Source organism: Phocoena phocoena, chromosome 3 (genome assembly GCF_963924675.1).
Source record: "Phocoena phocoena chromosome 3, mPhoPho1.1, whole genome shotgun sequence".
NCBI lineage: Eukaryota > Metazoa > Chordata > Mammalia > Artiodactyla > Phocoenidae > Phocoena > Phocoena phocoena.
The window spans coordinates 29,475,587-29,488,575 of record NC_089221.1 but is presented as its reverse complement, the minus strand read 5'-3'; the positions used below and the strand labels follow the sequence as shown (position 1 = coordinate 29,488,575).

The window sequence follows — 12,989 nt, the reverse complement described above, 5'->3', positions numbered from 1 at the left end:
GACCTGTTTGATAGGCAAGTTCCTATCAAAGATTGGCAAGATCGATGGAAAGATGGATGCTGCCCTCTACTGCCTCTGACAAAGAGGAAAGGAGGATGGGGAGTTAGCTGATATGTAACTCAATCCTGACCTCTTATCCAAGAATTGTCATGGAACGGGCTCTCTATCGGGACCCATTTCCAAGAAACCCTCAGAACAACTTGAAAAGATGAGCTGGCCCTGCTGAGTGAGTTTGGCAGCCTTTCCAAGTCGCCTGACCTCCAGTCAGGTCAGAGTATGGTCAGCTGCCTGGCCACACCTTCCTGCCAGACAGTTTGGCCTTCAGCTTGCAGAGAAGGCGGGGGCATGGTGATGTACGGTTCTCACTGACATTGGCACGGTAGGTGCGTCTGCAGAGAGGAGGCGTGCCTCTGCACTGGAGTGCTGAGTGTGGACCACATCTTATCTATGGCCAGGAAGTGCAAGCGTCGCCCATGGTAACGAGGGAACGGCAGATGTTATCACTACTTCACCTGCTGTGCTCAGCTGAAGACTGTTCGGGCTAGAAGCAGCACTGTGAGTAGCCAATGACTTTCTATAGGTTGATCCCATGGTTAATTCTCATCAGGAAATCTGAAGAACGGTCCTAGTCCAATAATGGCTTTCATTCAGCAGCTTGCTCACTTCTGTCCCAGCAGCAGCCTTCCCCAGTCTGCCCTGATTGAATACTATGGAAACAGACATATTGAATTCTAGTCTGTCACAAAAGAAGACCCAGGACACAAGACTCCATCTACCTTGTGGTTATTTTTGGAGGGAAATTCAAATTGGCCACGGTCAGTTAGTTAGAATGTGACAAAGATCACTGTCAAAGCCTACAAGCCCACACTTGAGGGAGCCTGGCACCTCCCTATGCAATCCAGTAACTCTAGCTTCTAACAAGTCCAGAAGTTCAGAAAGCTCAGCTGTTGTGAGCAATGGCAGGCTTCTTTTTCCAAAACTCCGAGCTACTGATTACTTGTAAGTCAGCCAGCTAGAATCACTGGGCTGATACTTTGTCTTACAGGTTTGATTACCAGGGGTAACTGAGACTAAGCCACTCTGAGAGATCCTCTGTCCTGAAAACTTACATTTCAGTGCTGCCGAAATTCAAGGACAAATCAGATGCAAACAGTGGGCAGGGGCTTCTGCTTAGCACTCTGATTCGACACACGCAAAGCGATCCACTGAGATCACGTGGAAGAGTAGCTTACTTGCCCCCAAATGACGGGCTCCTACTCCTGGTTCCATTCTCTGTCCTGGAATGCCACATGGCCCTCCAAGGCATTGATCATGGCACACTGGGAGCTGCAGCAGCTGTGCAGCTAGCCCAGTGCTTTTCAAAGCAGAATTGCCTGCGTCTACAACAAATTAAGACTAAGGCCACTGAATTTCTCCTGATGCCCTAGTGCCCTTGGGACAGCGTCACACGGGACTTTATATCACATCTCTCCTTGTGCCATAAACAATTCTGGTGGTAGTGGCCATCCTTATGAAAACAGTAATCTCATTCCTTAGAAGCTCAAACTATGCTCTGTTCATCATCAGGGAGGTGGTAGTCTTCCTCAAGATCACTTTTTTACTAATTTCTGTGGTCTTGTGGACCACAGAAAGAACTTTTCCAGAGACTTCTACATCCAAATTCACCTATCTGTCGCCACTGCCTAGCCAAGGACAGTCAGATAGGCTTGGTTAAAATTTCTTAAATGTCACAAAGCATGGAGACACTGTGCCTTGGTCTAACTATCTTGTCACTGCAAAATTCACACATTTTTCCACACAGAATACCCTCTCTCATAATAATGACCACTGTCACTCTCTTTATTTTCTTTGTTTCACTGCTAAGATTGACACCTCAAAGAGGTGTAGAGCACCCTAAAACAGCTTAGAAATGACATTGACCAATATATGAAAGACTACTCTAGGGCCAATGTGCTAAAGAATATGGCTGACAGACTCTCTGGGTACTGGACAGGAGTGGTAGGGTACGGGGTCTTCTGGATGGGAGTTTCTCCGGTTCTCAGCCCAACACATCTGCCCAACGCCAAAATTCAAAGACTTTCTTGGATCCATTCAAGTTTCTTGTGGTTACCAACCCCAACATATTCTTGCCATATTTATCTGCCAAGACATAGCTTTAGTGTTCAGATCCCCAGAGCTAGCTCTAAAACACTAGATGGGAAGTCTGAGCACTTGATTAAAGAGAAGCTGGACTTGAGGCATAGAAGCTGGCTTCCACAGTTGTCCAAGGAGGTAAAGGATGAACCTTATGGCAGGAAGCCCAGGGAAGACTTGACCACTCTCTGTCTTGCCTGGTCCCAGATGAGAGGGAGCCTGGGGGAGAATTAGATTCTCCCTATTCTATGTGATCTAGAGCAAACAAAAATGAGTGGTGAACGTTTACTCTATTCTCACTCATATCAGTCACCCAGGGATCTTCTCATTGGCTATGTCCTTCTCACTCGTCTTTCCATTCCACTTCTATCTGGGTGCCAGTTCTGTAACTCTGCAAACCATTTCTCAATTCTGGTCTAACACCTTGAACCTGACACCTTAATTCCATGGTTTTCTAATGAACTCAGCTTGTCTTCAATTCTAGTAATTTGAAGCCAAATACCCTTCCCATGACCCAGGCTTCCCTTCTATTACACAAGACACATACCCAATAGACACAGCCCCAGACCTCTGCCAAGCCTACTCCAGCCATCTGAAGTCCTTGGCCTACAAGAATTAGAAGACACCCTTAGGCCTAGGGCAACTATAGCTCCCTTTGAAGACTAATATAGTGACATTTTGTTTTGTGAGTTAGTATCACTATGCTTGATAACCATTATCAGTATTGTAGGGCATAATGGTGATTCCTCCAAGACGCAGACACACAATGAGGTCTAACCTGAGAAAGCCTTACCATTAGAGGAGAAATTTAGTGAGAGCCTGAGTCAAAAATGTAATCAAAAGGAGAGGAAAATTACAGCAATGAATGCATAGGACGAACCTGGGAACATTCCTTTCAGTATCAAACTTCTTTCTTAGCTCCTATTTTGGAGGCTGATAATGGTTTTGTTACCTATCTTGGAAAATGTTTGTATTTTAGCAGATGCCTCTGACGTCTTCATCCATGTCTTTAGCCCACATGATAATGTGGGCCATCAGGTACAATGGCAGGCAGGAGTTTTAAAGCAGAATGGCCTGACAGAAAATCTCAACTCCCTCCATGTAAGCAAGTGCTTACTCCACCTACTTAACAGTCACATATATTCCCGCACATCTGAAAATAAAAGATATAACCATCATAAATTCACAGTCAAAAAGTAAGTCATTAAGATTTCTTAGCAGGGCACAAAAGAGGCCATGAAAAAAAATTTCTGACTAGTAAGTTTGCACTTTGCGACATTTTATGTGTCCTGAATAAGCACATAGGTTATAGACCGAATTGTGTCTCTCCAAAATTCATTTATTGAGGCCCTAACCCCCACTGTGATGGTATTTGGAGGTGGGGCCTTTGGGAGGTAGTTAGGTTTAGATGAGGTTATGAGGGTGGAGGCCCCATGACAGGATTAGTGTCCTTTTAAGAAGAAGAAGAGAGATCAAAGTTCTCTTTCTTTCTTCTCTGTGTGAGGACATGACAAGAAGGTGGCCATTTGCAATTCAGGAAGAGAGTCCTCACTGGGGAACAAAATCAGCTGGGACCTTGATCTTGGATTTCCTAGAACTGTGAGAAATAAATTCCTATTGTTGAAGCCACCCAGTCTACAGTATTTTCTTATGGTAGCTTGAGCTAATACAATGGGTATCTTTAAACACACACACACAACAAAAACAACAACGATAACAGCCCCCCAAAAAATAAGATGATCTATTCACATGACCTTAAGACTCATCTACTAAAATCTATCACTGTGCTTGGGTCAGTTATCCAGTGACATCACTTGAGTGATACAGGCTTCAAACTGATATTTCTGCCCACAGGGAGATGATTAAATACTAAATCATGAACATTTGGTTAATTAATAGGGAAGCCAGGGCGCAAGGCAAGAGCTAGGCTGGAGAGTCCACTGTCAGATGTCAAATCTAAAAAGACACTGGATCAACACCAAAGGCTGGGATTGGAGAGGAAGAAGAAGATAGTATCTGAATAGTGCCTTTAGGTCAAACAAGTCAGATGAGACTTACATAGGAAGACAAACTACCCAATGGTGCATTTAGTCCCACATTCCTATTCTCCAGTGGAAAAAGACCTCGTGATAATAAATGTGATTCTATAAGAAATTTGGGGATGGGTAGGTGTACATCTGCTGTAGTGACAAGAGTATGAATGTTAAACCATAACATATACAACTACATCTTAAAGTCTAGTTGAGGGAAAATCATAAGCCAAAAGTGCGGCTGATAAAAACGTGCGTTTCAACACACGCTGTAGGGTTAGCCCAACAACCACAGCAAACTCAAGTGATCATTAACTTAAGTAGTAATTTTCATTAAAAACAAACATAACAGCAATTAGAAACTATGACCAGCTTCAGACAACATGGATGATGTGCTGGACACAAAACATCCTTCCTCCAAATTGCAGGAATTCCAACTACAACTTGTTCGTGAGCATGTGCAGTAGAGCCCTGCAAGTTGCCAAGTGCTTCGTGGCGTGGACTTCTTAGAAGAATCTGCATCAGCAGGAAACTGTGCCCATGAGCTAATTTTAGTTTATGAACACCCCATTTTAGTAACTCCAACTCATTCAGTAGATAACTGCTAATAAGCAACTTACGTTAAAATAAAATGCTATGGAATTGTGAGTCATTTGCCAGGAAGAATCATGGAAAGGATTTGCATTTGGGGGAGTCTGGGGTTTACCAGGAGGAGTCCACTGCATAACTGAGAACCAGTGACTGCTATGTGGGGGGTATGCTGTTAGCTGAACTGGAGCAGCTGGGCTCCTGGCTTAGCCTGCTGCCGGTGGTCCATAGCATTTCGGGACTCCTCCCCACTCTCTATTAAACAACTCCTTGTTATCCTATGGCGGTTGGCTGGGAATCCCAGTAGGGTTTGGCTGCTCCGTGATGCTGTTTCTGCCTCCTTCTTAGGAGAGATAAATGATATTTTTAGCCACACCATTCCTGGGCTACAGCTCTCTCACATGTAGCCAGTCTATAAAGAGAGTATGATGATTATGAAATAATGTCAAATTATTGGCAGCTATATATGACATGGACATGAGCAAAATTTTGTTTTTATGCCCGTTTCTAGGTGTGATACTTAAAATTTTTAAACATGATAGCTTACTCTAACAGAGCTTTAAAAGTATGATCTCAAAACCAGGAAGCATCAGTTCTACACTGATGGTGGGTATAGGCATTAATACAATATGCTAAGAATGTAAACTTTTTGAAGATCAATTTCTAAGCTACGTGTTTGATTGACGGATTAAAAATCCTGAGCAAAGTTAGCACTTTGCTAAAAGTGTTCCACGTTTATTAAGCCAGATGTGTTGATCCTCTGCCTGTTGTGAAAAACTATTTAAGCCAGATAATGTATTTTCCAAGTTGAAACATTTATTTTTTACTTAAATGCAAAACATTTAACAAGTATCTGAAGAGACAAAAGCTCTAATAATAGGGAATGATAATAGGATAGTTTACAGTATATGCTAACACCTGTATGTGGTATATTTTCCATCATGTAGTCAAAATGAACACAGCATATAAACACATATCAGAAATCCTAAGGTAATATTCACTTCTAGGACAACAGCAAAGGCCATAAACAAAATAAACTGCATTACCAGACGTCCACGTACTCCTAAAAAAATGTTTATAATTTCTTGCAAAAGAAACGTACCGGCTGCTTCAGGATGTGGGTGAGACAAGCAGGTTCCTGTGGTAACAATTTCCCAAACAAGAAAATAGTTAAAAAGACGAATCTTTGCTAAGCTGCAGACTACCAGGTCTCCTGATTTATGAAAGCAACAAGATAGAGCTGGTTAAGAAATAAATATTTCATGAATCAGCAAAATCTGTCAAGTAAAATGACTTTTGAATTTACAATGCAAAGAAATACCTTCACATAGTTTGACACTGTCAAAGCATTTTATTATGTAGCGTTGAACTTTAGGTTGACATACTAGATCTAGAATACTCTACGACCATGCAAAATAAATATGCACATATATCCCGTAAGGTTCTTGCCAATCCTTAATAAATAATAATTATTTTAGTGATCCAAATATAGATGCATCCAATTAAAATATGGTGTACGTTTAGTTTCTCATAATCTCATTTTCTTTCCTTTTTTAAAATAAGCTTGTCTTCTTCAATATTACATATTAGTGATATTTTACACTTTGCCCTGTTCATTGTCATTCATTCATTTTATTCATGAATCCTTTCAACAAACATTGAGTATTTGCTAAATACCAGCAAATGATTGGGTCGAATCATCTTTTCTTTTTTTTTTTTAATTAATTAATTTATTTTTGGCTGCATTGGGTCTTCGTTGCTGCGCGTGGGTTTTCTCTAGTTGCGGTAAGTGGGGGCTACTCTTCATTGCGGTGCATGGGCTTCTCATTGCGGTGGCTTCTCTTGTTGCGGAGCACGGGCTCTAGGCGTGTGGGCTTCAGTAATTGTGGCACGTAGGTTCAGTAGTTGTGGCTTGCGGACTCTAGAGCACAGGCTCAGTAGTTGTGGTACACAGGCTTGGTTGCTCCATGGCATGTGGGATCTTCCCAGACCAGGGCTCAAACCCATGTCCCCTGCGTTGGCAGGCAGATTCTTAACCACTGCGCCACCAGGGAAGTCCAATCTTTTCTTTTTTTCATGTTGAATTTACTACTCTTCTGAAACTCATTCAATAATATTTCTAATAATTAAAAGCCTCATTCTTCACCCCATTGCTGATGATCTACCCAGAACTTCTATCCCATAGCCATTCATTTCACATCTTTCCCACTAAAAGTGAGATGAAGTGGGGTAGGGAGGACAGGGTGGTGAGGAAAGAAACTGGTACGTATTATTTGCATCCAACACTCAGTGCACTTGGTTAAGTGTTTAACACATATTACCTTAAATAAGTTTCACAACAACAAAATAAGGTAATCATATTATTATCCCCATTTCATATATCGTGAAACTGAGACTCTTAGCACTTAAGAGACTGGCCACCTAAGGTCTCACAGTTAGCAGTTGGCAGTGCCAATAATGGGACCTTGGCCTGTTTACTCCAAAGGTTTTTCAGCAGCTCTTCTAAGAAGCACAGCTGGCACCCCATACCTTTTAAAAACTCATTGAATAAAATTTTGTTTGCATCTATGTTACTTGGAAGACTCAGACCTCCTCTTCTTCCATTTTCCTCCAAAAACAATATGCTATTTAGATAAATTGCTAGAGAAATACATTTAACCAGGGGTTTTGAAGCAAAGGTAGACAGCTCACACAAAGAAAATTGCTAATGAATAATGAAAAACTTTAAAATTCTGAAATCTACCTATTGTATTATGTGTAATTTTTTTTCAGACCACCCTCTAGTATTACTGGAAGTAACAGATAATAGATTACGCATAGGTTAGGTATTTAAAAGTTAGTACTATAAATACAAATTAAACCAAGGGAAAATGTAAACATAAAATGCCCAGTTTCATTAGTAGAGATGAAAAGAAATAATGTCACAAAATTAATGCTAAAGCAACACTATTTATTATGTTGCATTCTCTTTAATTATTCCACATCAGTAGATACCTTATAGTCTTCATAATCATTGTTATCTAGCAAGTCCCTTTTCTCCAGTTCTATAAGCTGTTCTGCAGAGAGCTTAGCTGGTAGATGCTTAAGAGACGCTTGCTCATATATGGGCTTTCCATTAATAAACAGTTCCTTCCAATCATGCATCAACTTATATGGAATCAGGCTATAGCAAAAAAGAAAAAAAAAAGATCGAGAGGAATCAATGGTTAATTGAATACACATCTTAAATCTTAGTCTGGGCTTCCCTGGTGGCGCAGTTGTTGAGAGTCTGCCTGCCGATGCGGGGGATGCGGGTTCGTGCCCCGGTCCGGGAGGATCCCACATGCCGCGGAGCGGCTGGGCCCGTGGGCCGTGGCCGCTGGGCCTGCGTGTCCGGAGCCTGTGCTCTGCAGCGGGAGAGGCCGCAACAGTGAGAGGCCCACACACCGCAAAAAAAAAAAAAAAAAAAAAAAAAATCTTAGTCTTTCTATTACCATGTTCATTCACCAGGATCTGCTATTTGAGGCCAGAGGTTCCTCTTACTATGACATTTCTAATAGCCAGTAAAATGGCTGAAACTTAGTAGGTTTGAATGAATAAATGTTACCTAAAGCCATTGGTTCTTTGAATTTTCTTTGATTGTGCACGGAAAGCACAATATATCTAAAAATACTCACGACTGGGCTTCCCTGGTGGTGCAGTGGTTGAGAGTCCACCTGCCGATGCAGGGGACACGGGTTCGTGCTCCAGTCCGGGAAGATCCCACATGCCGCGGAGCGGCTGGGCCCGTGAGCCGTGGCCGCTGAGCCTGCGCGTCTGGAGCCTGTGCTCCGCAATGGGAGAGGCCACAACAGTGAGAGGTCCGCGTACTGCACACACACAAAAAAAATACTGACGACTATCACAAAACTTAGGTTCCTTGATTTCCGGCTGTGATACTAAATGGCTGTGCAAGCTTTGGAAATCAGTTAAATGCTCCAGTATCAGTGTCCTCCTATGCAAAATGAACAGACTGAATACTTTCCAAGGCCTCTTTAAGATGACAGTTGGTTTACATATTTGCAAATAATTTGTAACAGAAAAAAAATCTAATGTTATGGTAGTCTTATTGTCATTGCACGTTTGGTAACCTGTGCAATTATTTTTCAGTACTTTTTCTGTTTAAGTCAGATGAATGACTTGGTAATCAGGACAGAAGGATGGGAAAGTAGTTCCAAGAGGAACAAAATGTGCAAAGGAAGGAAAGAGCCTGGCATGATTCAGATGCATTTCTCTAAAAATAGTGGGACTAAAGCTTGAAATTGCAACTTAAAAAGTTGTATTTCATTCTGATACATGCTACAACATGGATAAACCTTGAAGACATTGTACTAAATGAAATAAGCCAGACACAAAAGGACAAATATTGTATGATTCCACTTACATGAGGACCCTAAAAGAGACAAATTCATAGAGACAGAAAGTAGAACAGAGGTTAGCAGGGCTGGAGGGAAGGGGAATGGGGGGTTATTATTGTATTTAACGGGTACAGCACAGTTTGGGATGATGAAAAAGTTCTGGAGGTGGATGGTGGGGATGGGTGCACAGCAGTATGACTGTACCTAATGCCAGCGAACTCATAAGTGGTTGAAAACCACTTAAAAACGGTTAAAATGCTAAATTTTATGTTATGTATGTTTCTCCACAATAATAAAGTAGTATTTCAATTTGAACTTCAAATATAATCATTGTTTTCCATTAATAAATATTGATATTTGTTAAAGATTATAGAGATATGAAGTTTAGAAATTAATAGCTTAGGCATAGAAAAATTCTTTTTTAAAAAATAAAGCCCTCTTTGTTTTCTTTTCTGGTTTTTTTTGTTTGTTTATTTTTGGTTGCACTAGGTCTGGGTCTTCGTTGCCGCACGCGGGCTTTCTCTAGTTGCGGTGAGCAGGGGCTACTCTTTGTTGTGGTGAATGGGCTTATCACTGTGGCAGCCTCGCTTGTTACAGAGCACGGGCTCTAGAGCACAGGCTTGTTACAGAGCACGGGCTCTAGAGCACACAGGCTTAGTTGCTCCGCGGCACGTGGGATCCTCCCAGACCAGGGTTCGAACCCGTATCCCCTGCACTGGAAGTCAGATTCTTAACCACTGCACCACCAGGGAAGTCCCACACAGAAAAATTCTAACATCAGAATTATTGAAATGGCATTGGCTCCTATGGTGAAGTAAATGATTAACAACATATATTATCCAAAACTTAATGTTGCAATTACTGAATTAATATTCTATTATCTGAATATCAATTACTTTATTAAGGAGCAGTCTTAACAAAAGTCAGTTCATATAAGTAGGCTGATACCAAGAATATCCCTGTGCTTTAGAAAGAAATATATATTGATAACATCTTGTTTAGGGAAGTACATAGAGAGAATAATGTGAGTTTATCTCGACTGTTAGTAGCGTAGACTAAAAAGATCTTAACATATACGTGTAATCATTGTATTCAGTTGCAAGTAAAAGACACTTATAATTTCAAAGTAAAAGACCCCTTCAAAGTTTAGGGTACCAATACCTCTGGAACTTTAAAATTATTTGTATTTTTTCATTAAAATAAAAATGGCTTCATATAACTAATATATTCTCAATATTAATTTTCACGAAGCAGGATTTATAGAGTAATAAAAGGCAGACTATATATGAGTCTGTGAAATATTATATTAGTCAAACTCAATACACACAGGAGGTCCTCAACTGGGCCATGGCTCACGGGCCCAGCCACTCCGTGGCATGCGGGACCCCTCTGGACTGGGGCACGAACCCGCATCCCCTGCATTGGCAGGCGGACCCCAACCACTGCGCCACCAGGGAAGTCCTCCTCTCTACGTCTTAAAAGGACACCAGTCATATTTAATTAAGGTCCCATCCTACACGAGTATGACCTTATCTTAACTAATCTATCAGTAATGCCTATTTCCAAATAAGGTTACACTCTGAGGTATGGGGGATTAGAACTTTAACATATCTTTCTGGGGGGACATGATTCAACCCATATATAAGCATCTATATATTGCCTTTTTAGACACTTAAAATGTCAAAGTATTAATAAAAGCTCCCTTAAAAGTTTATGATACCAATACCTCTAGAACTTTAATTTTATACACTCAGTTTTTACATTCAGTTTGAGCTCTTCCTGGTTGTCGGTATGATGCATGAGTTGTTATTGAAGTCTGCACACTTGTGGATTATATTTCAAGACTCTGAATCTTGCATAAACCTTCTGTTCTAGCTGTTTTTTTCTGACGTTGCTCAGGCAAGGGAAAGAGAAGGGGCCATCGTGTTACTGGCAGGTGTGGACAGAAGTCCTCACGTGGCCTTCCTCACCACCTGAGGGGAGGGCATCCTTGTTACTGCAGGAGCAGGTAGCAGTTCTGGCCCTCCACATGGTCTCCACTGCAGTGCGGGTGGCCTTGTGACCACTGGGCGATGGTGAGAGTCCTGACCCTCCCTAGGCTTCTCTAACACCGCCCCAGTAGGGAGGGGAGGAGTGGCCAGTACTGCCAGGTGGGGTTGGAAGTCCATGCTTCCTACTTGGCCACTGGGACACCACCCTCGTGGTGTCCCAGAGGTCCCTCATTACAGCCTTGTGAGGGTGGAAGACAGGCTCTCTACTTGGCCTTTGCTGGCACGGGTGGGAATGGGGCTACATTTGTGTGTGTGTGTGTGTGTGTGTGTGTGTGTGTGTGTGTGTGTGTGTGGTATTTGGGGAAGAGTGGTTATTGTCTAAAAGTTTTACATCTTGCTAGGCTGCTACTAAACTGGTTCTTTGACTACAGACAGCAGGCTTCCGTTGGGTCTTTTTTTTTTTTTTTTTTTTTGCAGTACACGGGCCTCTCACTGTTGTGGCCTCTCCCATCGCGGAGCATAGGCTCCGGACGCTCAGGCTCAGCAGCCATGGCTCATGGGCCCAGCCACTCCGCAGCTTGTGGGATCTTCCTGGACCGGGGCACGAACCCGTGTCCCCTGCATCGGCAGGCGGACTCTCAACCACTGCGCCACCAGGGAAGACCTGTTGAGGCTATCTTTGTTTATACCATTGGCATATCTGTTGCCAGAATATTCAGTTCCAATCTGGGCTGTGTGAGCACAGGGAGAACCCAGGAAGCTCACCACTGTGTCCTGAGGTCCCCAGCCAGTCTCACTTCTTCTGTCCATCTTCAGAGTCTTCTTATGTTTGTTTCACACACAATGTTCAGGGACTTTCATTGTACTTAGTGGGAAGAATAGGGAAAAACTCATTCTACTCCATTTTCCCAGAGCAGAATGGGATTTGCATTTATGTTTTAATTTGGAATTATGAGCCTTTATTTGTTTAGGGAAATCAATCTGTACTTTTTTTCCCCTCTGAATTACCTTGTGTTATGTTTTTATATTTAAATCCACTATATTTATCTTCTGTAATTTAATCTATGTTTTTTACCCTTATAATGCATGGTATCACCTTTCCTTTTTAACCCTTTTATAGATTACCTTCCTCACAATTTTATTCTTATAATTTCTGAACTTTTGAATTTGTATTAATCTGAAAAGTATTTTTAAACATTTACTCTTGAATTCATTTCAATTTTTAGTCTTATTTATTTTCTTTTCTCAATCTTGTACTCTTATAGTTTTATCTTCAAAATGTCCTCATCATTATGTTATTTCATTTAGTAGTTTTTATATAGCAGTGCATCAGAAATATAGCTGTTGGGGTGAGAGCTGTGGAGAAAGCTCCTCTCAAGTCCAGGGGTGATGGGATGGTTTACCCATCTTCCATTTGACCCTGAATATCATGTGGCTTTCATTCTTTTCACTGTGGGTTCTCAAGAAGATCTCAGTCTGGGTAATATTAGAGGTCAAAACTTTAAGTGGAGTGACTTATCCTTGTCCTTGCGGAGATGCTTTCACTGACATCTGTGATGTCATTCCGCTTCAGCTTCCAGGAAAGGACATCACAAGAGATAGGTCTCTGAAGCCAGGTGCCAGAATGCTGAGGTCATTCTCCACCAGACCTACTGCACTACTCATTATACCTTAGGTGGGGCCACATGAGAAAATCATTATTCTAAACTGAGGACCAAGAAAAGTTTTGTATTTTGTAAAGAACTAGAATGGAAAACAGAAATCATAGGACAAACTGTGTTGCCCTTTTTGCTTTGGCCACCTGGAAGCTCAGATAAAATTTGCAGCTCAGTTGCAGTATCTGGCAAATCTACTGGTACCGGTATAACTGT

General features: G+C 41.7%; 1 protein-coding gene across 1 annotated transcript in view; it reads right to left on the bottom strand.

Moving 5' to 3' along the window:
• Positions 1–12,989, bottom strand: part of SPEF2 (sperm flagellar 2) — a 172,611-nt gene that overhangs the window by 118,960 nt on the left and 40,662 nt on the right. Inside the window, exon 9 of the mRNA XM_065873225.1 lies at positions 7,746–7,914. Coding sequence (XP_065729297.1) covers positions 7,746–7,914 — 169 coding nt within the window. The remainder of the gene's footprint in view (positions 1–7,745; positions 7,915–12,989) is intronic.